Genomic DNA, 25,094 nt, shown 5'->3' on the forward strand with positions numbered 1-25,094 from the left:
GCTGAACCCAGGGGGGAAGGGGTGGCGGGGGGCAACAGGGGCCCGGCACCCCCACCCAGGGGAAAAAAAGAAAAACCGGGTAAAAAAAAAAAAAAAAAAAAAAAAAGATTTTTAGTACTTCTCTTTGTAATCTTTCCTCATTTACAGGGGTTTGGCTTTTGTTTTTTAACTAGTCTAATTATATGGCATATGTCATTTTATACCTTGCTTCTTTCACTTTCTCATATTGCTATACATCATTCTTTAAAACATTTTATCAGCCAGGCACAGTGGCTCACACCTGTTATCACACCACTTTAGGAGGCTGAGGCAGGTGGATCACCTGAGTTCAGGAGTTCGAGACCAGCCTGACCAACATGGCAAAACTCCGTCTCTACTAAAAATACAAAAAATTAGCCGGGTGTGGTGGTGGGCACCTGTAATCCCAGCTACTTGGGAGGCTGAGGCAGTAGAATCGCTTGAACCCAGGAGGCAGAGGTTGCAGTGAGCCGAGATCGCGCCACCGTACTCCAGCCTGGGCAACAAGAGTGAAACTCCGTCTCAGAAAAAAACAAAACAAAACATTTTATCGAGAACGTAACAACAGTTACCATTTACTGATTACTTGTGATGGACCAGGCACTATATGAAGGCTGTACAAATGTATTGCATTTAATTTTCACGACAACCCACTAGGCAGTTACTGCTATTATATCAAATTTATAGATGAAGAAACAGATTAAGCAACTTGCTCAAGGTAAGGTCAACATTTGGTTTTCTGTGTTTTTAATAATATACTGTTTAGATAATAGTATTTACTTAATACCCTATTATGAGAAATTGGGTAGTCTAACTTTAAAATTGTAACTACCACTTTGGTGAGCATCTTTGAACATAAGCTTCTTAAGAATTTAGAATTCTTTCCTTACAATAGATTCCTGGAAATAGAATTACCGGATCAAAGAAGAATTTTTAAGATTTCTAATACTTACTGTCAAATTGCTTTCCAAAATGTTTATCCAAATATATCTTACTGCAAAAAAAGAGTACTTTGAAAATCTACTTCAATCTAAAACACAAGGTATAGAAAAACGGCAGAGGGGGTAAAAATAGGACTGTGAAAACATAGTAAGTGGCCACCAGAGGGCAACCTTATCACAGCACTGTTGAAAATAAAGTCACTTGACAAGAGTGGTTTTATATAAAGCTTGTAATTTTAAATAAAGTATTTGTACTCCTTCACGTTGGATTCCACTTTTATTATAATTCCAAACAAAGAAACCACTTATTTCTCTCACTACTAGCTGCTTTCAGAAACCATAACCATGAAAAAGAATTATTTTGCCTTAAATTATCTCCAGAGCAAGGACAGGTCAGCACTTACATGACAGTAAAGAGAATGGCCTCATTGCAGTAAGAAAAATTAAAACTGAGAACCAGCAATGTAGACTGCTTTTCGGTACTGTAAAAGATCTAGGGAGTAATTTTAATCGACTCAGTATAATGAAGTATTCCTGTTGTTACTCAGTATTGAAAATAATCTTTCCTCTGTATGTCTTTCCATTCATTTGTTCATTTATCTGATAAAAATTTAGTGAGCAGTTACTATACACTAAAGCTCCATGCTAGAGATTGTGTATACAATGGTGAAAAAAAAATGTTCTTGCCCTCATGAGTGAGCCATATGTGACTCAGAATCACAAATAAATATACAATTACAAACTGTGAAAAGTGCTATGAAAAAATACAAGTATATGTGAGAGCATATAATAGGGAAATTACCATTAAGCCTAGAGCATCAGGAAATGCTTTCTAATGAAGTGGCCTTTAATTGACGACCCGAGGGAAGAATATGATTTAATAAGGCAGAGGGGTCAAGGATGGAGGTAGAGGTGGATTAGAAAAACCATTCTTGGCAGAGGAAAGATCATATATGAGAACCCTGGGACCAGGGAACATGCCTTGTTTTAGAAATAAAAGCCAGTCTGACTGGATCACAGATGTAAAGAAAAAGAACACCACAAGATAAAACTGGCAAATAGGCAGGGACAAGATCACATAAAAGAAAAAAAAAAATACAATTTCTTCTAAATCAATTTGTTTCACTATAGAATATTTGAACGAAGAATAAACTTTTAACCGATTTTTCCAGGGTACTTTTGACTTCAAATATTTTGCCACCCTGTTCTCATAAAAACACTTGTACTTGTCAGACTAGTGTGTCCTGATTTTTTTGTTTGTTTGTTTGGGAAAAAAAATGTTTCCAAGGAAGGATACTTAATTCTTACATTTAGGAAAACTAAGATCAGAAGTTAATTGGCTTTAGTTTTTAATGGTTTGACTAAGTTTGCCTAAATGTGGTTTTCTTTGTTTTTATATTGCTTAGGGTTTGCTGAGCTTTCTGAATCTGTCGGTTATTGCCTTTAATCAATTTGGAAAATTCATGGTCATTTTCTCTTCAGATATTACTGTGATCCAACATCTCTTTCCTCTCTTTTTAGATCTCCAATTACATTTATGCTAAACCTTTTGGCTGGGTCCCACATCTTCCCTGCTCTGTTCTTCCCATTATATTTTCTCGAAATGCTTCAGTTTGGATATTTTTAATTGTACTGTATTCAAGTCTTCCAACTTTGTCTTCACTGTGTACAATTTACTGTTAGATTAATGCAATGAGTTATTAATTCACATGTTGTATTTTTCAGTTCCAGTTTGTTCATTTGATTTTTTAGAGATTCCAATTTATATTGAAATTTTGCCTCTCTTCACCTATTTTGTCTGATTTTCCCTCTATTGTATGAAAATACTAACTTTAGTCAAGTCTTTCTAAGCTGACTCTAACATCTAGATCACCTAAGGGTCTGCTTCCATTGTTCATTTTTTTTCTCTTTGGTATTGGTCACATTTTTCTGTCTTTGCATTGTCCAGTATTTTCTATTGTATGCCGGACACAGTATATAAAAGAACCAGAGAGGGCTCCCCTTTCATCTGTTAGGCAGATATAATGAGAGAAATTACTTCAATCCAATCAGAAGGTGAGGCAGCTTGAGGGTGGACTATAATTTTAGTATGAGTTAATCAACTTCTGGTTCCTTACTATTTCTTGGTCATGGCCCTCTAAAGCTTTTGCTTGAGAGCCTAGCAAGCCTGTGTCTCCTTAGCCCTAAAAGACTGTGAGAGATCTGTATTGGCCTTTGGTAATTTGAGCCTAGGTCCCACTGCATGCACCTTCAGAGTCTGAGAACATCTTGAGGGGGAGACAATTGAATGTCATAGCAGGCCCTCTCTTTCTAAAGGGATTTTGTCTCCTCAGCACAAGACTGAAAGAGACAGCGATTTTTTTCTACCTTTCTGGCCCAGCCTTCCATCTTTTGCATAGTCAGCTAATATCCTGTGGGAAAGCTGGCCTTGCATTTGGGGATCCTCTTGTTTCCAACCATCATGCAAGCCTCAAATGATCGCCAAAAACATTTCTTCTATCTCTTTCCTAAAGAAGAATTCCTTTGCTTGGGTCTAGCTCATTCTTTGCCTATGCTTAGAATCAGCAAATGTCCCCTTGAAAGACAATGGCTGGTGATCATCAGTTTACCTAGGAAGAGTTCCAACCTTTCTGGAATTTTACTTCCTATAGTTCTCCTTGCCTCCATAGGTATAGGATTTTTTTTTTTAATTTACGTACTTTTTCAAGTCTGTTGTAGCAGGAGTTTGGCTTGCTGTGATCTATTACATCCTACTTAGAAGATAAAGGCCCTTCCAAACTATTTCAGAAGAATCAACCTATAGCTGAAAGATTTCCAAATTAAAAGAACAGTGGAATAATTACATGACAAAGTTAAGGAAAGTACCTACCTGTGAGGGCATCGCAACTGGCAGACCGATTATTGCATTGGCAGGGCAAGCAGCCATTCTTACTAAAGCCATAATATCCATCTTGGCATCGGTCACATGTAGAGCCAATGACACCCACTTTGCACTGGCATTTCCCAGAACTGCAAATAAAAGCAAAGACAATGAATAAAAGTACATCAGTTTAAAAGTTGTATTGCGTAACACCCCAGAAGGGAAAGAAAGCCCAGCTCATGTAAATCATATATACTTACCATATCTCAAAGCCTTGTGTCCAAAGAAATCACCTATCAAATTCTGTATTGCTATTAAAAGCTGTCTAGTGTATTGCATAATGCAATTTCTTAGCTAACAATTTTACAGAAAATTTAAAATGGAGGCATTTGAAAGCAGGAGTAATAATGATGATGATGATGATACAATGAGCTATCATTTATTGAGGGCTTATGTCAATAAATATATTTTTTCTCTAATCCTCAAGGTAGTTCTACCTGGTGAGGGTCATAATACTTATTTTACTACTGAGAAAATTCGGATAAAGTTATTGTCCTCAGCTAGTAAGTCAAGTCTATTCATACAAAGCCAGACTTTTCCCCAGCATACTATCTACTCCTAAGATTGACTCTAAATTGGTACAAGAAATCTGTCTGCCAAATAACTTGATATCCACTTAGGTATCAAGCTTCATTCTGTAGATCCAAAGCATTACAATTCACCATCTATATAGGTCCTGACTCCAGTGATGGTGTTTATGCCCTGTCCAGAATAAATCTTGGTCTCTTTTCTCACTGCAAGTAAATTTCAGGTCTTTAACAAAGGCTGAGAAATCTTATTGCTTGAAGAGAAGCTGCAGCCTAACAAAGTCAAAGGTTCTCAGAGATATAAACCCAAATATTTTGACGTTTAAAGCTTAATTAAAATTTATACTGATCATAGTATAGGAGATGTTTTTAAAAATGCAACAAAAATTTACATTATCTAATTTATACTATCAAGCATGAATCTATGAATCTTAAGTAATTTAGTAAAGAAAAAAGAAAAGAAGCCACACACGTATACAGTCTTACACAAGAATATCCCAGGGTACTTAAAGATCTAGCAAACAAAACCTGTATTCATAAAAAATAAAATTCAGGAATATTTTATGACTCAATAAGAAAGAACCAGTCAATCGAAGCCCTTCTATACTATCAGAAAATTATAAAGAACATAATGTACCTTTCAAAGAATGGCTTGCAATGCTTCATCAGCTTATTTCCAAAGGTTTTAAAATGTTAATCAAAATATGCTTACTCCTTATTCCTCTAAATACATTATTCAATATACAAAAGGATAAACAGTTACTTTCAATGATGATGTCTGCCTAACCCACAACCTACAAGAAGAAGGTATTAGTTTCGAACACAAAATCACTTAATAATACTGTGTAACCATAATATAGCAATGTTCCCAAAGTAGTTGCTATTCCTAAAGTGGGTTTTCCCTTAATAATTCTTGGGGCACTAAAAGACTTTCTATCTGGAGGATCTGCTCCTTAATTGCTGATTTGAAGTGACTTAATGAATCTTGATAAAGTAGTTGTCTGAGTGTACATACCATGCTTTATTTTTTCCTGGGTGATTTTTCTTTGTCTTTGTTTTTGTTTTTGTTTTTTGAGAAAGGGTCTCATTTAGTCCCCTAGGCTGCAGTGTGCAATTTTGGCTCACTGCGGCCTCAACTTCCTGGGTTCAGGTGGTCCTTCTGCCTCAGCCCCCCAAGTAGCTGGGACTACAGGTATGTGCCACCACAACCGGCTAATTTTTGTATTTTTTTTGCGGAGACAGGGTTTTCCCCTGTTGCCCAGGCTGGTCTCAAACTCCTGAGCTCAAGCAATCCGCCTGCCTCGGCCTCCCAAAGTGCTAGCATTACAGGTATGAGACACCATGCATGGCCAGATTTTAAAACAACAAGAAAAATAAAAGGTGCTTTTCTCTCTTTTAAAAGAAAATATAGGCCAGGCGCATGGCTCACACCTTTATCCCAGCACTTTGGGAGGCTGAGGTGGGTGGATCACTTGAGGTCAGGAGTTCAAGACCAGTGACCAGCCTGGCCAACATGGTGAAACCCTGCCTCTACCGAAAATACAAAAATTAGTCAGAGTGGTGGTGTGTGCCTGTAGTTCCAGCTACCCGGGAGGCTGAAGCAGAACTGCTTGAACCCGGAAGATGGAGGGTGCAGTGAGCCAAGATCATATCACTGCATTCCAGCTTGGGTGACACAGTGAGACTCTGTCTCAAAAAAAAAAAAAAAAAAAAAAAAATGAAGTGAGGAATTTTGGTTGTGAGGCTGCACTACTAGTGCTTTTGCATCATGTTATTTATGGCCCAAGGCCAATTTCTGCATGTATAAGAATTAAATTTATCAGTCATGGTGGCACATGCCTGTAGTCCCAGCTATTCAGGAGGCTGAGGCAGGAAGATCACTTGAGCCCAGGAGTTCTAGGCTGCGTGAACTACTCCAACTGCAGTTAAACAGGAATAAAGAGCTGGGTCCACTTATCTCAAATTAAACCTGTCTCTCATAAAGTCCCACAGACCAACGAAACACAGGAGACTAATCCTGCAACCACCCAGTGGGTTCACCTTGCCCACTGCCTAGGCAGAGCTGATTTATCAAGATGGGAGAATTGCAATACAGAAAGAATAATTCATGCAGAGCCAGCTGTGCAGGAGTCCAGAGCTTTATTATTACTCAAATCAGTTTCCCTAAGTATTCAGGGATTAGAGCTTTTAAGGACAACTTGGTGGGTGGGGTGAAACCAGGGAGCCAGAAGTGCTGACTGGTTAGGCAGGAAATGACATCATAGGGAATTGAAGCCATCCTCTTGAGCTGAGTGTGCCATGATTGGGCCTGTGAATAGCCACTGTATTCCAGCCTGGGCGACACAGGGAGACTCTGTCTCTTATAAAAAGATTTAAATCGTCCAGGTGCAGTGGCTCATGCCTGTAATCCCAGCACTTTGGGAGGGTGAGGCGAGTGGATCACGAGGTCAGGAGTTCGAGACCAGAATGGCCAACATAGTGAAACCTCGTCTCTACTAAAAATACAAAAATTAGCAGGGCGTGGTGGCACACACCTGTAGTCCCAGCTATTCGGGAGGCTGAGGCAGGAGTATCACTTGAACCTGTGAGGTGGAGGTTGTGGCGAGCCAAGATTGCACCACTGCACTCTGGCCTGGGTGACAGCGAGACTCTGTCTCACAAAAAAAAAAAAAGAAAGAAAAAAGAAAAAAGAAAGAAAAGAAATAACTCAGCAAATATAAAGCTTTGCCTGTGTGACTTCTTTCATAGAATAAAGACTTTACAACACTCCCTTTCATGGTCTCTCTCTGTTAAAGACTTGAATGCTTTCTGAAGCAAAGGTCAATGATATAAATGTAATGAAACCAAAAAAGAAAAAAAAAAAAAAAGGCTGTTAACAGACCACTTATGCTTATCCATAGATTTGAAATGAAAGAACCAAACCCCACAGCTTCATAACTGGAGAATAAAGGTGTAGAAGTGGATTTTAAATAGAAATCAGACAACTATACTATTGAGATCAGCTAACAATTTAAGATAAAATTTGCTAATCTGGTCTTAATGACGTGTTGCTAGTAAAGTACCAAGATAGCACAAAAATTTTATCAGAAAAAAAGAATATAGAATTATTCATAAAGGAAGCATAAGCATTGTGGAGCTACACTGCATTAAGTGTAACTATGGATATACTACACATTTCTTAAATTATCCCAAAAGGGATTCTCAGATTTTCTTGTGGTAGTAATGCTCAGTTATAGAATTTACATACTCATGGGCGTGAACAATTCCTGCAAGGTTTTAACACTTTAGAAAAAAGCATTTTTTAAGTATATATAAATAATAATATATTTTACAACACTAATAGTCATTACTTTTTCAAAAGAAAATTCACTGGTGTATCATCTCAAGATATGGTACATATCTATGTCACATGAATACAAGCCAAATTATCTTTTTAAAGATTCTGTTTAAGATGAGTGGGTGGAGAAGCTTCAGAATTTCCATTATTTTACAGTCACATTGATTAGGTGGGATGGGTATAATACAGGAAAGGAGTATCAGGGTTTATGGAAAAAAACAGCCCGAGGAAACAGAGTTTGGTTCATATTCTAGCTCTACTAGTGACTAGCTGGCACAAAGTATTCATTCTATCTTGGCCTCTGTATTCTCATTTGTTAAGTGAAGACAATTATACCAACCTTTGTAGTATATTAAATATTGCATACACAATGCATTTAGCACAGTGTCTGGCACATACTCGGTACTCAAAAATGAAAGCAACTATGAACATGATGACAGTGATCCTAGATCTTAAATATTTTCTGAGAATTCTACAGAAAGTAGGTTAGAATTCCCAGTTGGCAAAGACAGGGAAGACTAAGTTACTTACTTTTAAAATTTAAAATTTATAAGTAATTTAAAATTTTAAAATTCTGTTAATAAAACTGAAAAAAGGCAAAAAATTAAGGGATAATTACTAGTTTGTAGCAAAAATATGGCTAGAAAAAGAGAGCACATTATAAACACATAGAAGAAACAGTTTTGGGGAAAAAAAATTTAATCAAGAAGAGAAAGGATCTGCAAAATCCTACATTAGATGGGATCAAAGCCAGCTGGACCTGACTTGCTTTTCTACCAACTAGTTAATGATTTATTTCTAAATTGTTAAATGTCTTGGCATGTTTTTTGTTATCAAGAAAGTCTATTTTCTTCCTAAGATTTACAAGATATAAAGTACGTGTGTATGTATATTTTTAGGTATCACATTATCAATTTTAACTCAAGCAGTTACAGGATAACTTAAAAATTATACATAGTTTTTTCCTTTTTCTTTTTTTTGAGATGGAGTCTTGCTCTGTCGCCCAGGCTGCAGTGGTGCAGTGGCACAATCTCGGCTTACTGCAACCTCCGCCTCCTGGGTTCAAGCGATTCTCCTGCCTCAGCCTCCCAAGTAGCTGGGACTACAGGCATGCACTACCACGCCCGGCTAATTTTTGTATTTTTAGTAGAAACAGAGTTTCATCATGTTGGCCAGGCTGGTCTCGAACTCCTGACCTCAAGTGATCCACCCGCCTGGGCTTCCCAAAGTGCTGGGATTACAGGTGTGAACCACTGCGCCCAGCCCATATTTCTAATTAGAGAAAATTAATTCATTTGTGGTCATTTGGGAACTTTGCTTTTCCCCTTTCCTTCTTCCTCAGACAGTATACATGTTGACATTCTGACATGAAGACAATAAGAAACACAATAAGGAGATAATGAAATGTATCAATTTTCTTCTTCCTCCACTTTTAAAAATGAACTTAAAAATAACATTTTAAGCTATTTTTAAATAACTAAAAAACAATTTACTTTGGGAAGAGACTGAAACTAGTAATTAAAATAGTCTGAAATCAGTAATAGCAAACTGCTGATTATAAACTCGCTCAATATATTAAAATCAAACTTTAAAAGGTAGCTAGAAAAAGTTTTTCCAACTAGAAAAAGGTTTTATATGGAAAAATAAAATGAAAAGTTATTAAAAACTCTTAATTTCATGTCTGGGTCATGGCTTTGTGGAGGTAAGAAAATAATAATTTCTCCTCTTTTGTTAAAAGAAACTTAATAATTGGACTTTCTGGCAAAAGATTATCTGAATTTAGTGTTCCTCTGTCTTTCCACAGTTATGGAAAAGACCATTATGCAATAAGCGAGGCTTCTGGAGGAAAAAAAGGATAGCTTTATTGTTGAAAACATTGGGCTATTATGCTAAACATTCCTTGTATTTTTGAGGGCAAACAGTCTAAAATATGTTTAGAGGAAATCCATATTCAGACAGAAATTCTTGTGGTTTTTTTTTTTTTTTTTTTCAGAGACAGAGGACAGTTTATTCTTCCAAACAAAAGCAGTAGCTAGAGTAGAGTATCAGCATTTGCACCATGTCCCCAAACCTCAATTCCCAACGGTCATGCAAAGAGGGCCAGTGATGCCTGCATATGAGGTGGGTTGTTACAGAAGAAGAACCCCAAACTCAGAGAATCCAAATCTTTTATAATGGACAGTGAGCTTACCTGATCTTTGCCCGGGGGGAGACTTTATTTTTATTATATTAGACAGTGGCAAATCTGTCTTTACTCCAGAGGAAGATATTAGCTCTATTTTCCAAGGCAGTTTGCTATGCAAATATCCTTGAATAAATAGTCCAGAACAAGGCAGTGCCTCTGCTTGCAAAAGCACAAGAGACCTTTAGAGAATTGTCTTGAAACAATAACCACCTCTCAATGATACAATCTCTTAGCCTCTGAAAACTTTTCTCATGAGTACAACACTCCAGTCATGATGACTTTGTTTTGTTTTTTGTTTTTTGAGACAGGGTCTCACTGTGTTGGCCCAGGCTGGAGTGTAGTGGTGCGATCACAGCTCACTGCTGTCTCAACCTCCCTGGCTCAAGAAATCCTCCCACCTCAATCTCTTGAGTGTGGAACTACAGGCATGTGCCACCACGTCTGGATAACTTTTTGAAATTTATTTTTTGTAGAGACAGGTTCTCATTATATTGTCCAGGCTGGTCTCAAACTCCTGGGCTCAAGCAACCTTCAGCCTCGTTCTCCCAAAGTGCTGGGATTACAGGTGTGAGCCACTGTGCCTGGCCCAGTCATGATGATTAATCTGAACAACAGAGCCAAATCCTGCCTGGGACACATTTTAAATAAAGTTTTATTGGAACACAGGCTGGGTGCAGTGGCTCATGCCTGTAATCCCAGCACTTTGAGAGGTCAAGGAAGGCGGATCACTTGAAGCCAGGAGTTCAAGACCAGCCTGGCTAACATGGCGAAACACCGTCTCTACTAAAAATACAAAAATTAACTGCATGGTGGCGCACGGCTGTAATTCCAGCTACTCAGGAGGCTGAGGCACAAGACTTGCTTGAATCTGGGAAGTGGAGGTTGTTGCAGTGAGGCGAGATTGTGCCACTGCACTCCAGCCTGGGTGACAGAGTGAGACTCTGTCACAAAAAAAATTTTTGGCTGGGCGCGGTGGCTCACACCTGTAATCCCAGCACTTTGGGAGGCCAAGGAGGATGGACCACCTGAGGTCAGGAGTTCAAGACCATTCTGGACAATATGGTGAAACCCGTCTCTACTAAAAATACAAAAATTAGCTGGGCGTGGTGGCACGCACCTGTAGTCCCAGCTACTGAGGAGGCTGAGGCAGGCAAATCGCTTGAACCTGGGAGGCAGAGGTTGCAGTGAGCTGAGATCGCATTACTGCACTCCAGCCTGGGCAACAGAGTGAGACTCCATCTCGAAAAAAAAAAAAAAAAAGAAAAGTTTTATTGGAACACAGCCATTAATTTATGTATTGTCTATGGCTATTTTCACTCTTTAATGGTACAGTTCAGTATACCTTGACTATCCGTGCGTTGCTGAGTGGCCTTTTTTGCTATTATTTTTAATTGACAAATAACAATGGTACATATTTATGGGGTACAGTGTGGTATGTCAATACAAAGACTATATGTATACTTTCGTATCTGTTTATCAACCTTTGGCTATCCTCCCCTCCCCCCTTTTCTACCTTTAATAACCACTATTCTACTTTCTACTTCTATGAGATCAACATTTTTAGTTCCCACATAAGTAAGAACATGCAGTATTTCTGCATCTGTCTTACTTCACTTAAGATAATGTTCTTCAAGTTCATCCATGGTGCCATGAATGATAGAATTTCATTCTTTTTTATGGCTAACTAGTGTTCCATTGCATACATTTTCTTTATCCACTTTTCTGGTGATGGACACGGAGGTTGATTCTGTATCTTGGCTATTGCGAAGTGCTGCAATAAACATGGGCATGCAAATATCTCTTTGGCATACTAATTTCCTTTCCTATAGATATACACCCAGTAGAGGGATTGTTGGATCATACGATAGTTCTATTTTTAGTTTTCTGAGGAACTTCCATACCGGTTTTCATAATGGCTGTGCTAATTTACATTTCCACCAGAACAGTGTATAAGAGTACCCTTTTCTCTGCATCTTTGCCAGCATTTATTCTTTGTCTTTTTGATAACAGACATTCTAATGGGGGTGAGACGACATCTCATTGTAGTTTTGATTTGTACTTCTCTGATGATTAGTGATGTTGACTACTTTTCATTTGTATGTTTTTGTTTGAGAAATGTTAATTCAGCTCCTTTGCCCATTTTAAAAATTGATTATTTGTTTACTGGTTGTTGAGGTGTTTGAAGATATCTGGATATTAGTCTCTTTCAGATGAATAGTTTGCAAATATCTTCTCCCATTCTGCATATTGTCTTTTCACTCTGTTGATTGTTGCCTTTGCTGTGCAAAAGTTTTTTAACCAGATCCGATCCCATTTGTCTATTTTTGCTTTTATTGTCTGTGTTGATGAGGTCTTCACAAAATCTCTGCCCAGACCACTGCTCTGAAACATTTCTTCTATGTTTTCTGCCAGTAGTTTCATAGTTTTTGGTCTTGCATTTAGTTCTTTAGTCAATTTGGAAATGATTTTTGTATATGGTAAGAGATAAACGTCTAGTTTCATTTTTCTGCATATGGATATCCACTTTCCCCAGCACCACTTATTGAAGAGACTGTCCCATTCCCAATGAATGTTTTTGGCACCTCTGAGAATCAAGCTGGCTGTAAATATGTGGATTCATTTCTAAATTCTTTGTTCCATTCCATTAGTCTATGTGTCTGTTTTTATGCCAGTACCATGTTGTTTTGGTTACTAAAGTTTTGTAGTATATTTTGAAGTCCAGCAGTGTGTTGCCTCCAGCTTTGTTCTTTTTGCTCAGAATTTGACTATTTGAGGTCCTCTGTGGTTCCACATGAATTTGATTGTATTTTCTTTTTTTTTTTTTTTTTCCTGAGACAGAGTCTTGCTCTGTCACCTGGGCTGGAGTGCAGTAGTGCAATCTCAGCTCACTGCAACCTCCACCTCCCAGGTTCAAGCAATTCTCCTGCCTCAGCCTCCTGAGTAGCTGGGATTACAGGTGTGTACCACCATGCCTGGGTAATTTTTGTATTTTTAGTAGAAATGGGGTTTTGCCATGTTGGCCAGGCTGGTCTTGAACTCCTGACCTTAAGTGATCTGCCAGCCTCAGCCTCCCAAAGTGCTGGGATTACAGGTATGAGCCACTGTGCCTGGCCCTGTATTTTCTATTTCTGTGAAGAATGCCATAGATATTTTGATAGGGGTAGCATTAAATCTGTAGATCACTTTTGGTAGTATGGTTATTTTCACAATATTAATTCTTCTTCTCCTCCTTCCTCACCTTCTCCTTCTCCTCCTCTTTCTTCTTTTTTTTTGAGATACAGTCTCACTCTGTCGCCAGGCTGGAGTGCAGTGATGCGATCTCAGCTCACTGCAACCTCCACCTCCCAGGTTCAAGCAATTCGCCTGCCTCAGCCTCCTGAATAGCTGGGACTATAGGTGCGTGCTACCACGCCCAGCTAATTTTTGTATTTTTAGTAGAGATGGGTTTCACCGTATTGGCCAGGATGGTCTTGATCTCTTCACCTGGTGATCCACCCACCTTGGCCTCCCAAGAATCCAGCCCACAATATGAATTCTTCCAACCCATAAACATAGAATATCTTTCAGTTTTTTAAATGTCCTAATCAATTTCCTTTCATCAGTGTTTTATAGTTTTCCTTGTAGAAATCTTTCATATTCTTGCATAAATTTATTCCTAAGTGTTTTTTTGAGAGCTATTTTAAATAGGATTGGTTTTTTAAATTTCTTTTTCCACTATTTCATTGCTGCTGTGTAAAAACACCACTGATTTTTTATGTTGATTTTGTATCCTCCAACTTTACTGAATTCATTTATCAGTTCTAAGAGCTTTTTGGTGGAGCTTTTAGGGTTTTCTATATAAAAGATCATATCATCTTTTATATAGAAAACAGACAATTTGACTTCCTCCTTTCCAATTTGGATGCCCTTTATTTCTTTCTCTTGCCTAATTGCTCTGGCTAGGACTTCTGGTATTATGTTGAATAGGAGTGGTGAAAGTGGGCATCCTTGTCTTTTTCCAGTTCTTAGGGGAAAGGCATTCACCTTTTCCCCACTCTGTATGATGCTGGCTGTTGGTTTGTCATATTGGCCTTTATTATTCGGAGGTATGTTTCTTCTATGTCTATTTTTTGAGTGTTTTTATCACAAAGGAATGTCGAATTTTATCAAATGCTTTTTCTGCATCCATTGAGATGATCATATGGTTACTGTCCTTCATTATGTTGATAGATGTATCACGTTTATTGATTTGCATGTGTTGAACCATCCTTGCATCTCTAGTATAAATTCCACTTGATCATCGTGTATTTTCTTTTTAATGTGTTGTTGGATTTGGTTTGCAAGTATTCTGTTGGGGATTTTTGAGCCTATGTTCTTCGGGGATATTGACCTGTAGTTTTCTTTTTTGTGTTGTGTCCTTGTCTGGTTTTGGTATCAGGGTGATGCTAGCCTTACAGAATGAGTTAGGGAGAATTCCCTTCTCTTTAATTTTTTGGAATAGTTTCAGGAGGATTAGTATTAGTTCTTCGTATGTTTGGTAGAATTTGGCTATGAATGCAACCAGTGGGCTTTTCTTTATTGGGAGACTTTTTATTGCTGATTCAATCTCATTACCTGTTACTGGTCTGTTCAGGTTTTCCATTTCTTCCTGATTCAGTCTTGGTAGCTTGCATGTTTCCACACAAGTAGAATTTATCCATTTCCACTAGGTTTTCAGATTTCTTGGCATACAGTTGTTTGTAGTAGCCTCTAATGATCCTTTGTATTTCTGTGGCATCAGTTGTAATGTCCTCCTTTTCATTTCTGATTTTATTTATTTAGGTTTTTTCTCTTTTTTTCTTGGTTAGTCTAGCTGATGGTCTCTCAATTTTGTTTATCTTTTCAAAGCCAACTTTTTATTTAGTTGATTTTTTGTATTGCTTTTTAGACTCAATTTTAAAATTTTTGCCCTCATCTTTATTATGTCTTTCCTTCTGCTAATTTTGAGTTTTGTTTGTTCTGGCTTTTCTAGTTCCTTAAGCTGGATCATTAGGTTGTTTATTTGAAATTTTGCTAGTTCTTTATTACAAGTGTTTATTGCTATAAAGTTTCCTTTTGATACTGTGTTTGCTCTATCCCATAGCATGGTATGGGATGTTGCATTTCTATTTTCATTTGCTCCAAGAAATTTTAAAATTTCCTCATTGATCCAGTGGTGATTCAGGAGTATATTAATTTTTGTGTATTTGTATAGCTTTCCAAAGTTCCTCTAATTGTCGATTTCTAGTTTGATTCCATTACAGTCAGAAAAGATACCTGATATAATTTTAATTCTTTTAAATTTGTTAAGATTTGTGTTGTAGTCTAACATGCAGTCTATCCTGGAGAATGTTCTATGTCCTATTGAAAAGAAAAGATGTACATTTTGTAGCTTTTGGACTAAATGTTCTGTCAACGTCTGTTAGGTCCATTTGGTCTCAAGTGCAGTTTAAATCAAATGTTTCCTTGTTGGTTTTCTGTCTAGATGATCTGTCCAATGTTGAGATGTTAGATATTGGGTGTTGAAATCTCCAACTATTATTGTATTGGAGTCTAACTCTCACTTTAGATCTAATAATATGTATATATGTGGGTGCTCCAGTGTTGGGTGCATATATATTTACAATTATTATATCCTCTTGCTAAATTAATTCCTTTATCACTATATAATGACCTTTTTTGTTTCTTTTTACAGTGTTTGACTTAAAGTTTGTTTCATCTTACTTAGGCATAGCTATTTCTGCTCACTTTTGGTTTCCATATGTGTGGAATATCTTTTTCCATAACTTTACTTTCAGTCTGTGTACGTCTTTACAAGTGAAGACAATTTCTTGTAGGCAGCATATAGTTAGGCCATATCTTTTTATCCATTCAGCCAGTCCATATCTTTTAAGTGGGGGATTTAATCTGTTTATACTCAAGGTTATTACTGATAAGTAACAACTTACTGCTGACATTTTGTTAATTGTTTTCTGGTTGTTTTGTATATCCTTATTTCCTTTCTTCCGCCTTTATTGTTTATCATTGATGTTTGGTGGTTTTTTTGTAGTGATAAGGTTTGATTCTTTCTCTTTCTCCTTTGTCCATCTTTCCTACCAGTGAATGTTACACTTTTGTGTTTTTTCATAATAGTGATTATTGTCCTTTCACTTACAGATGTAGGACTCCCTTGAGCATTTCACGTAAGGCTGTTCTAGTGATGATGAATTCTCTCAGTTTTTGCTTGTCTGGGAAAGACTTTATTCCTCCCTTATTTCTGAAGGATAGCTTTTCTGGGTATAGTATTCTTGGTTCACTTTTTTTTTCCTTTTAGCAACTTGAATATATCAATCCATTCTTTCCTGGCCTGTAAGATTTCTGCAGAGAAATCTGCTGTTAGGTTAATGAAGGTTCCCTTATACATGACTTGACACTTTTCTCTTGCTGTGTTTAGAATTCTCTCTTTGTATATAACTTTTAATAATCTGACTATTAAGTACCTTGGGTGGGACCTTTTCGTGTTAAATCTATTTGGGGACCACTGAGCTTCCTGAAACTGGATTTCCATATTTCTCCACAGGCTTGGGAATTTTTTAGCTATTATTTCATTAAATAGGTTTTCTATGCCTTTTCCCTTCTCTATAACTCTCACAATACAAATACTTGTTCACTTAATGGTGTCCCATAAGTCTGGTAAGCTTTCTTTACTCTTTTTCATTCACATTTCTCTCTTTTTTTTTTCCTCTGACTGGGTAATTTCAAATGACCTATCTTCAACTTCAGGGATTCTTTTGCTGGATTCTTTCTTTTGCTGAATCTCTCTGTTGTATTTTTTAACTTAATTCACTGAATTCTTCAGTTGCAGGATTTCTGGTTGGTTCTTTTTTTTATGATTTCTATCTCTGTTGAATTTGTCATTCACATCATAAATTCTTTTCTTATTGACTGAACTATCTATATTTCCTTGTATATCATTGAATTTCTTAAAAATCATTATTTTGAATTCCTTTTCTGGCAATTAGTTGATTTCCTTTTCATGGAGGTCTGCTACTAGAAAGTGACATTCCTTTGGTGGCGTCCTATTTCCATGCTTTTTTATGTTTCTGGTGTCTCTGTGTTGATGTCTGTGCACCTGGTGGAACAATCACCTCTTCCTTTTTTTTGAGATGGAGTCTCCCTCTGTCACCTGTGCTGGAGTATAGTGGCATGATCTTGGCTCACTGCAACCTCTGTCTCCCAAGTTCAAGCAAGTCTCTTGCCTCAGCCTCATAAGTAGCTGGAATTACAGGTGTGTGTCACCACACCTGGCTAATTTTTTTGGTATTTTTGTAGAGATGGGGTTTCGTCATATTGGCCAGGCTGGTCTTGAACTCCTGACCTCGAGTAATCCACCCATCTTGGCCTCCCAAAGTGCTGGGATTATAGGCTTGAGCCACCGCGTCCAGCCTACTTCTTCCTAACTTTCTGGAGTGGCTTCCATAGATAAGGACTTTCATCTGCAGTTGGGTTTTAGTTTGCTGGTTGAAAAGGAGGTGGTGACTCTGTTTCCAGTTGGGTGCAGTGGTATAGTCTTCATGAAGATTCTTCATCTTTATTCAATGTCAGCAATAACCGTAAGCATCTCAGTGGCATAGGTTGTACACATTTGCGGCAGTGGTGGCCAGAAATTCATAATACTCAAAAAGAGTACTGCTTAAGTGCAAAAATATTTTGTGATAACTGAGCTTATCAAAATAAAATTCAAAAATTTAAAAACTCAGAAGTAAAACTTAAAGGCATAAAAATCAAATGTGACACATTTCCAGAGCCACAACTTGCAACAGTTAACTTAATTCAACTAGGACAGTGATTTTTCACTTCCTTCACTGTTTTTTTTTTAAAACAGAAAAAATACAAGCATAAAAATGGTGCTCCAGGCCAGGCGTGGTGGCTCATGCCTGTAATCCCAGCACTTTGGGAGGCCGAGGCGGGTGGATCATGAGGTCAGGAGTTCAAGACCAGCTTGGCCAAGATGGTGTTACCCCATCTCTACTAAAAATACAAAAAGTAGCTGGGCATGGTGGTGGGCACCTGTAATCCCAGCTACTCAGGATGCTGAGGCAGAGAATTGCTTAAACCCGGGAGGCAGCAGTTGCAGTGAGCCAAGATCACACCACTGCACTCCAGCCAGGGCAACAGGGCAAGACTCTGTCTCAAAAAAAAAAAAAAAAAAAAAAAAAAGTACTACATTATTTGATAGAGTTTCTGCATTTCAAAAGTCATTTTGAAAAAAGAAAATGTAGAGACAAAATATAGGGTCTACATATCTTGCAAAGAAGTTGCTTCTCAAATATGTTAATATTTGTATTCTTTTGTAACCATTGTAAAAGAGATGTTTAGTGAAAGGGTAAATTTTTTTTAACATTTTTCTTTTTTTGAGACAGGGTCTCGCTGTCACCCAGACTGAAGTGCAGTGATGCGATCACAGCTCACTGCAGCCTTGACCTCCTGAGCTCAAATAATCATCCTGCCTCAGCCCCTCTGAGTTGCTAGGACTATAGGTGCACGCTGCCACACCTAGCTAATTTTTTGATTTTGTAGAAACAGGGTCTCACTATGTTACCCAAGTTGGTCTTTAACTCCTGGCTTCAAGTGATTCTCCCACATTGGCCTCCCAAAGTGCTAGGATCACAGGCATGGGCCACCACACCCAGCTGAAAAAGTAATTATTAATACCTAATTTTTGTATTTGCTGTATTCCAAAAATTAACTTGTAGTGCCTATAATTTAGAACTCATTTTCTCAGAGAAACGATTCCATAAATGGTGGCTTAGTTTCCAGATCAGCAAACAAAAACCTGCTTAACTTGAAACATTACTGACAGGGTTGAAGCCTAAGTCCTTTATATCCAAGTTCTCAGTCTTTGAGTTTTGAACCCTATGGGGGTAGAGTAGTCAGTAGGCAATATTTGGGCATGATCAATTTTACTGGGCAATGCCTATTTTCCAACAGGATGGTAACAATTTATACTCCCATCAGCAATGGAATAATGGTCTCACTGCTCTATATCCTCACCAATACTTGACACTACCAGCTTTTACATTTTTGCCAATCTGGCAGCTTGAAGTGGTATCACAACATGGTTTTAAATTGCATTCTTCTGATTAGTAATGAGATGGAACATCTTTTCACCCTTATTGGCCATTTGAGTTTCCTCTTTTATGAGGAATCTGCCCAAGTATTTTTTGTTTGTTTTTAGAGATGGGGTCTCACTGTGTCACCCAAGCTGGAAGGCAGTGGCACAATCATAGCTCTCTGCAGCCTTGAACTCCTGGGCTCAAGCAAGCCTTCTCCCCAGTATCCTGAGTAGCTTGGGCTTAGGTGTGCACCACCATGCCCAGCTTGTCCAAGTATTTTTGACATTGATTTGTAAAAATTCTTTATATACTTCTGTAAAAGTAATCATCTGTCAGTTTCATGTGCTGTAATTATCTTCTCTCAGTTTGTGGCTTGTCTTTTCATTTCATTTATAAAGTCTCTTGACAAACAGAAGTTTTCACTTTTAATCCAGTTGAAGGTATAAGTATTTCCCATATGTTTTTTATATTTTGGAGAGTATTTTAGTGAAATAGTTAAGAGTAGGAGCTCTGGGCCGGGCACAGTGCTCATGCCTGTAATCCCAGCACTTTGGGAGGCTGAGGTGGGTGGATAATTTGAGGTCAGGAGTTTGAGACCAGCTTGGCCAACATGGTGAAACCCTGTCTCCACTAAAAATACCAAAATGAGCCGGGCATGGTGGCATGCGCTTGTAATCCCAGTACTCAGGAGGCTGAAGTAGGAGAATCACTTGAATCTGGGAGGCAGAGGTTGCAGTGAGCCGAGATTGTGCCACTGCACTCCAGCCTGGGTGACAGAGTGAGATTCCGTCTTTAAAAACAAAAAAAAGTAGGAACTCTGGAGCTAGAATACCTGGATTAAAATCCTGGCCACTAGTCATATGACCTTAAATAAATTACTTAATCTCTTTATGCCTCAGCTCCTCATTTGTCAAACAGAGGACCTATCTCATAGGTTTGTTAAGATTAACTTAGTTAATATGTGTTAAGCACATATATAGAACAGTGCCTGACTCGGAGGAAAAACTACCTAAGTGTTGCTATTATTTTAGTATTATTGTTGAAGAAATCCCTCCCTACCCCAATATCATTAAGTTTTACATTTTGTCTTTCACATTTAGGTCTTTGATCTACCTGAAATTTATTTTTGCATAACATATAAGTGAAAGGTTCAAACTCATTTTCTTCCTAATAGATATCCAAAACTCTAGTACGATTCATTGATAAGTCCACCCTTTATGCCCCTAAGCTTTAGTACCTCCTCTGCCATATATCAAATGTCTTTATACATATGATTTACTTCTGGGCTTTCTTTTTTATCTATTTGTTTATCCTGAACCAATACCACCCTGTCTAGATTACTATAGCTTTACCTCTCTCCAATGTTTCTGTATAAAAACTTTTGAAAATACAGATAAATCAAAAGATATCTGTGTATATATTTTGCTTTACATACTACCCCCCTAACTCTTGTTCCCAATTTATACCACTTCAGCCACAATGACTTTGCTGTTGCTCAAACACATCAGGCATCTTCCTGCATCAGGGACTCTACTTGCTGTTCTCTCTATTGGCAATACTTTTCCACAGGGGATCCGCATGGCATGCTCTATTACTTCTTTTTGTTCCTTATTCTAATGTCATATTCTCCACATACCTTGCCTAGCCACACTATCTGAAATTGTAATATTTCTTACTATTTAATATATTATAAATTTTATTTTCTTGTTTATTATCTCTCTTCCCAGCTAGAATGTCAGTTCTGTGAAATCAGGGGGGTTTTATGTGTTTTTTCCACTGCTATATTCCCAGTGCCTAGCACAGTGCCTGGCATGTGATAGGCATGCAAACTTTGTTTAATGATTGCATAATCTGGCTCCAAAGTCTATGTGTGCTTTCTTCATTAACTCTTGATGACTTCTAAGTGCAATATTTGTTTTCATTTCAGTCCATTTAATATTTTCCATGTACTTAATCTTTTTTAAAATTTTATTATTATTCTTTTGACTTTTACCGACTTTTTTCAGGGGCTACATATGCAGATTTGTTACATGAGTAAATTGTGTTGCTGAGGTCTGGTGTAGGAATGATCCCATCACCCAGGTAGTACCCAATAGGTAGTTTTCCAACCCTTTACCCCCGCCCACCCTCCCCCTTCTAGTAGTCCCCAGTGTCTACTGTTCCCATCTTTATGTCCATCTGTACTCAATGTTTAGATCCCACTTATAAGTGAGAACATGTGGTATTTGGTTTTCTGTTCCTGCATTAACTTGCCGAGGATAATGGCCTCCATCTGTATCCATGTTGCTGCAAAGGATATGATTTTGTTCTTTTTTACAGCTGCATACTATTCCATGGTGTATATGTACCACATTTTCTTTATCCATTCTACAATTTATGGACATCAGGATTAATTCCATGTCTTTGCTATTGTGAATAGCATGCACTTAATCTTGACACTTTACGTCACATTTAAATAAACCTCTTAGAATCTTGGAAATAGAATATTCATTCTAGGTGAGCAAAATGAGACATTTAATGACTAGCCCATGATAGGCCAATCAACCTTGTAAGACTGTGATCCCTCGGGTTTGTTCATTAAAGTAAGATAAAGAAGAGCAGATAGAAAAAAAAATCCTAGCCCTCAAAGAAAAATCCGTTTTGCTCAACCCCAATATTCCATCATGACCCTACTGAATAGAGCCTCTTTAGCTTATACAATTCTCATATAAACAAAGAATAGAGGTTGAAATGCCTCAAACAAACACCTTCTTTCTTAGTTCTAGTTTGCATCTGCAAAAGTTGACCTTAGGTTTTGGGGACAACACACTCAGAGCCACCAACATAGATCAGTGGTTCTGAAACTTCAGCATGCTGATTCTTGGGCCCTATCCCAGACTTTTTTATTCAATAGGTCTGGTGTTGGGCCTAGGAATTTGCATTTCTAAGCAATTTCCAGGTTATACTGATATTGCTGGTCTGGGGACCAAAATTGGAGAACTACTCTACTAAATTAACTGTACTTATTTCACTCTATTTTTTATATCCCTATCCCTGACTGGTAAAGCTACTTACTTCCCACTTCCAGGCATAGGATGAACCCTGAATTTGGTATCAATCCTAACCTAAGAAGAGGGTACTTAAGGCAATCAACCTCAGTGGTCTGTCAAGTCCCATTTGCTACTGGTTCCTTTGTCCTCAGTCCCCTATATTCCTAATGATTAATTACAACTATTGTCCCTAGTTTCTCAATGCCTGGCTCCTGGTCTCAGTGGCCCTGCCTCTCCACTTTCCACCACAATGACTAGGTCCATGACACTTGCTTTCAGATTTCTCACATATCAAATGCCTGCCTTTTAACTTAAACCCAAGCAAGTCAGATGTTCTGCCACCCAAACCACAGACCTAGCTTTAAATATTCCTAATGCCCTAATTCCTGCCTTTTCCTTTCAAATGATCCTGTATGTATACTCTCAACAATTTTTATTGTTGCCTTCTGTTCAGTATTTATTTTCATTGTAGCCCAGGTCTGATTTCTAGATTTATATTTCCATAGGCCAGTACCTAAACTGATGAGTCATACTCACCCACAGCTAGCCTTGCACTTACACTGAGACGCTCACACTGCCATATCTAATTTTGCCTATTCTATTTCGGGGTACGGTGGGAAGAGACTTGGAGCCGGACAGATCTGGGCTCAAATCTAAGTTCTGCCATTTATTAGTTATGCCATGTCGCTAAGTAATTTAGCTGCCAAGAACAAAATGGATGAGTTGTCTGAGAAGTCAGAGAGGTTTTATGTGTAAAACATCAAGAATGGAGGTTTAAAGTGTTCAATGAATGTTAATTTCCTTCTGTTCCTCCTGCTGCCTCTCCTGGATTATGCAGCTTCTTTAGGTGAACATGTTAGTCAAGAAAGCTAATATATTTCTCTGTAAAAATGTTTCCTTGAAATATCCACAATATCTGTTTTATTGGACATTCTATTCAATTGCAGAACCCTTTGAAAATCAATTCAAGGCCAGCAAAAGTAAAACTTAATTAAAGAAATGGTCATGGTATATGTGTTGGAAACTGGCAGAAGAGAAGGAAGAGATTTTGTTATTGACAATATAAGCCATATTTGCATTACTGCTTTTGGCAATGTGAGAAACATGCCTATGTTCCTTCTGTAGTGTATGTAGAAAACCCCAAACTGAAAAACTAAATTGAAAACTCCAAATTGTTGAAACACACGAAATATATCACACCAGAATATTCATTTAATCTACACAAAGCCATAATAATGGAATTCATAATTTTTAAACTAGTCCTATATACTATGTCAAAATAATCATGGCTGAAGCATTTATGTCCCTTTTTATGGAAAATCTAAAGAAACTTCAAGTCCAAGTCTCCCTCTAGGATTGACAAATTTAGGTATTTTGAGAAGAAATCACATCCAGGGAGGAAAAAAAGCTGAACAGTCCCATATTTATCTCCATCCTCTAGGAAACATATTTCTTGCTATGAAAAAAAAAATCTGAGATGGAAAAAGTCATGCTGATTTAATTTTCTTTCAGGGAATAGGGAGGAAGACAAAGCCTTCTCTGTGGCAACAAGAGGCCTTCTATTTTAGCCTAAGTCTACTAACATGAGTCTTAGAAGCTATTCATTTTAAACTGCAGAAAAAAAAGAACATTAAAATAGGCTATGAATTTGATTGTACATTCTAACCACAATGTCATACATCTAAAATGGCAGGTCAACAAAGTAAGTTTATTTCCTTATCCTAATTTCTCTTCTGTACTTAAGGCTAAGAATTACCATAAGGACCAACTTTGCCCTCAAATAAATAATACTATCTATATTCCCTGGAATGACTGCTTCAAATAACAATTTTATTAACTTTCTATTTTGAAATAATATTAGATTTAAAGAGGAGTTGCAAAGATAGTACAGAAAGTTCTAATATACCATTCACCCAGCTTCCACTAATGTTTCTTTTTTTTCGAGACAGGATCTAGCTCTGTTGCCCAGGCTGGAGTGCAGTGGTGCCATCATGGCTCACTATAGCCTTGACCTCCTGGGCTCAAGTGATCTTCCTACTTCAGCCTCCCAAGTAGCTGGGACTACATGCATGCGCCACCAAGTAGCTGGGACTACAAGCATGCTTGACTAATTGTGTAATCTGTTGTAGAGATGGGGTCTCCTTATGTTGCCCAGGCTAGTCTCAAACTCATGGGCTCAAGCGATCCTCCCGCCTTGGCCTCCCAAAGTGCTGGGATAAGAAGTGTGAGGCACCATGAGGCTCAGCCTGTTTAACTTCGTATGTAACCAGGACATATTTATCAAAAAGGAGAAATTAACAATGGCACAATACTATTAACTACTCAGATTTCCCTAATTTTTCTACCAGTATCCATTTTTTCAGTTCCAGAATCCAATCTAGGATATTGTCTTGCATTTACTCATCATGTCTCCGTAGCCTCTTCCGATCTGATAGTTTCTCAGTCTTTTGTTGTCTCTTATGACCTTGAAGCTTTTAAGGGAATTTGACAAGTATTTTGTGAAATTTCCCTCAATTTGGGTTTGTCTGATCTCTTGTCACAATTAGAATGAGGTTATGAATTTTGAGGAAGACTATCACAGAGGTAATGAATCTTTCTCATCACACTAGGGATACATAATATTCATGACATATTGCTAATGATGTTACCTTGATCACATAGACGATAATTTTTAATGCTAGGAATCTGTTTGTATGATAGCTAAACTTAAAGGATGGCTATCAGGCTTACTGAAAATAAGCAGTGGTTCGGCCAACCAATGAACAAACACTAGGACCTACTGAAGGCAGGACAGTCAGACAGATGTTAATTTGAGCCAGTTTCTGCCACTTATTAGTTGTCTGTTTTGGGGCAAATTAAGTCTCAGTTTCTTCATCTGTAAAACAGAACATACCACCTTCAATTAATTGTTATTTTATCCTTACAAGACAGTAAATATAAAGCACTTACCCCGGCACATAGTAAACAGTCAGTAAATGTTAGTGCTGTTCATTCTGGAGTTGATAGTAGTAGTAATAATGTTAGGAGCATTTGTCAAGTTGTGTG

The 25,094-nt window shown here is 37.7% G+C and overlaps 1 protein-coding gene across 1 annotated transcript in view; it reads right to left on the minus strand.

The window, feature by feature from the left end:
- The window catches only part of MEGF9 (multiple EGF like domains 9), a 114,413-nt gene that overhangs the window by 18,657 nt on the left and 70,662 nt on the right, over nt 1-25,094 (minus strand). The window contains exon 3 of the mRNA XM_032164991.2: nt 3,829-3,968. Coding sequence (XP_032020882.1) covers nt 3,829-3,968 — 140 coding nt within the window. The remainder of the gene's footprint in view (nt 1-3,828; nt 3,969-25,094) is intronic.

The sequence above is a fragment of the Hylobates moloch genome, unplaced genomic scaffold (genome assembly GCF_009828535.3).
Source record: "Hylobates moloch isolate HMO894 unplaced genomic scaffold, HMol_V3 SCAFFOLD_10, whole genome shotgun sequence".
Taxonomy (NCBI): Eukaryota; Metazoa; Chordata; class Mammalia; order Primates; family Hylobatidae; genus Hylobates; species Hylobates moloch.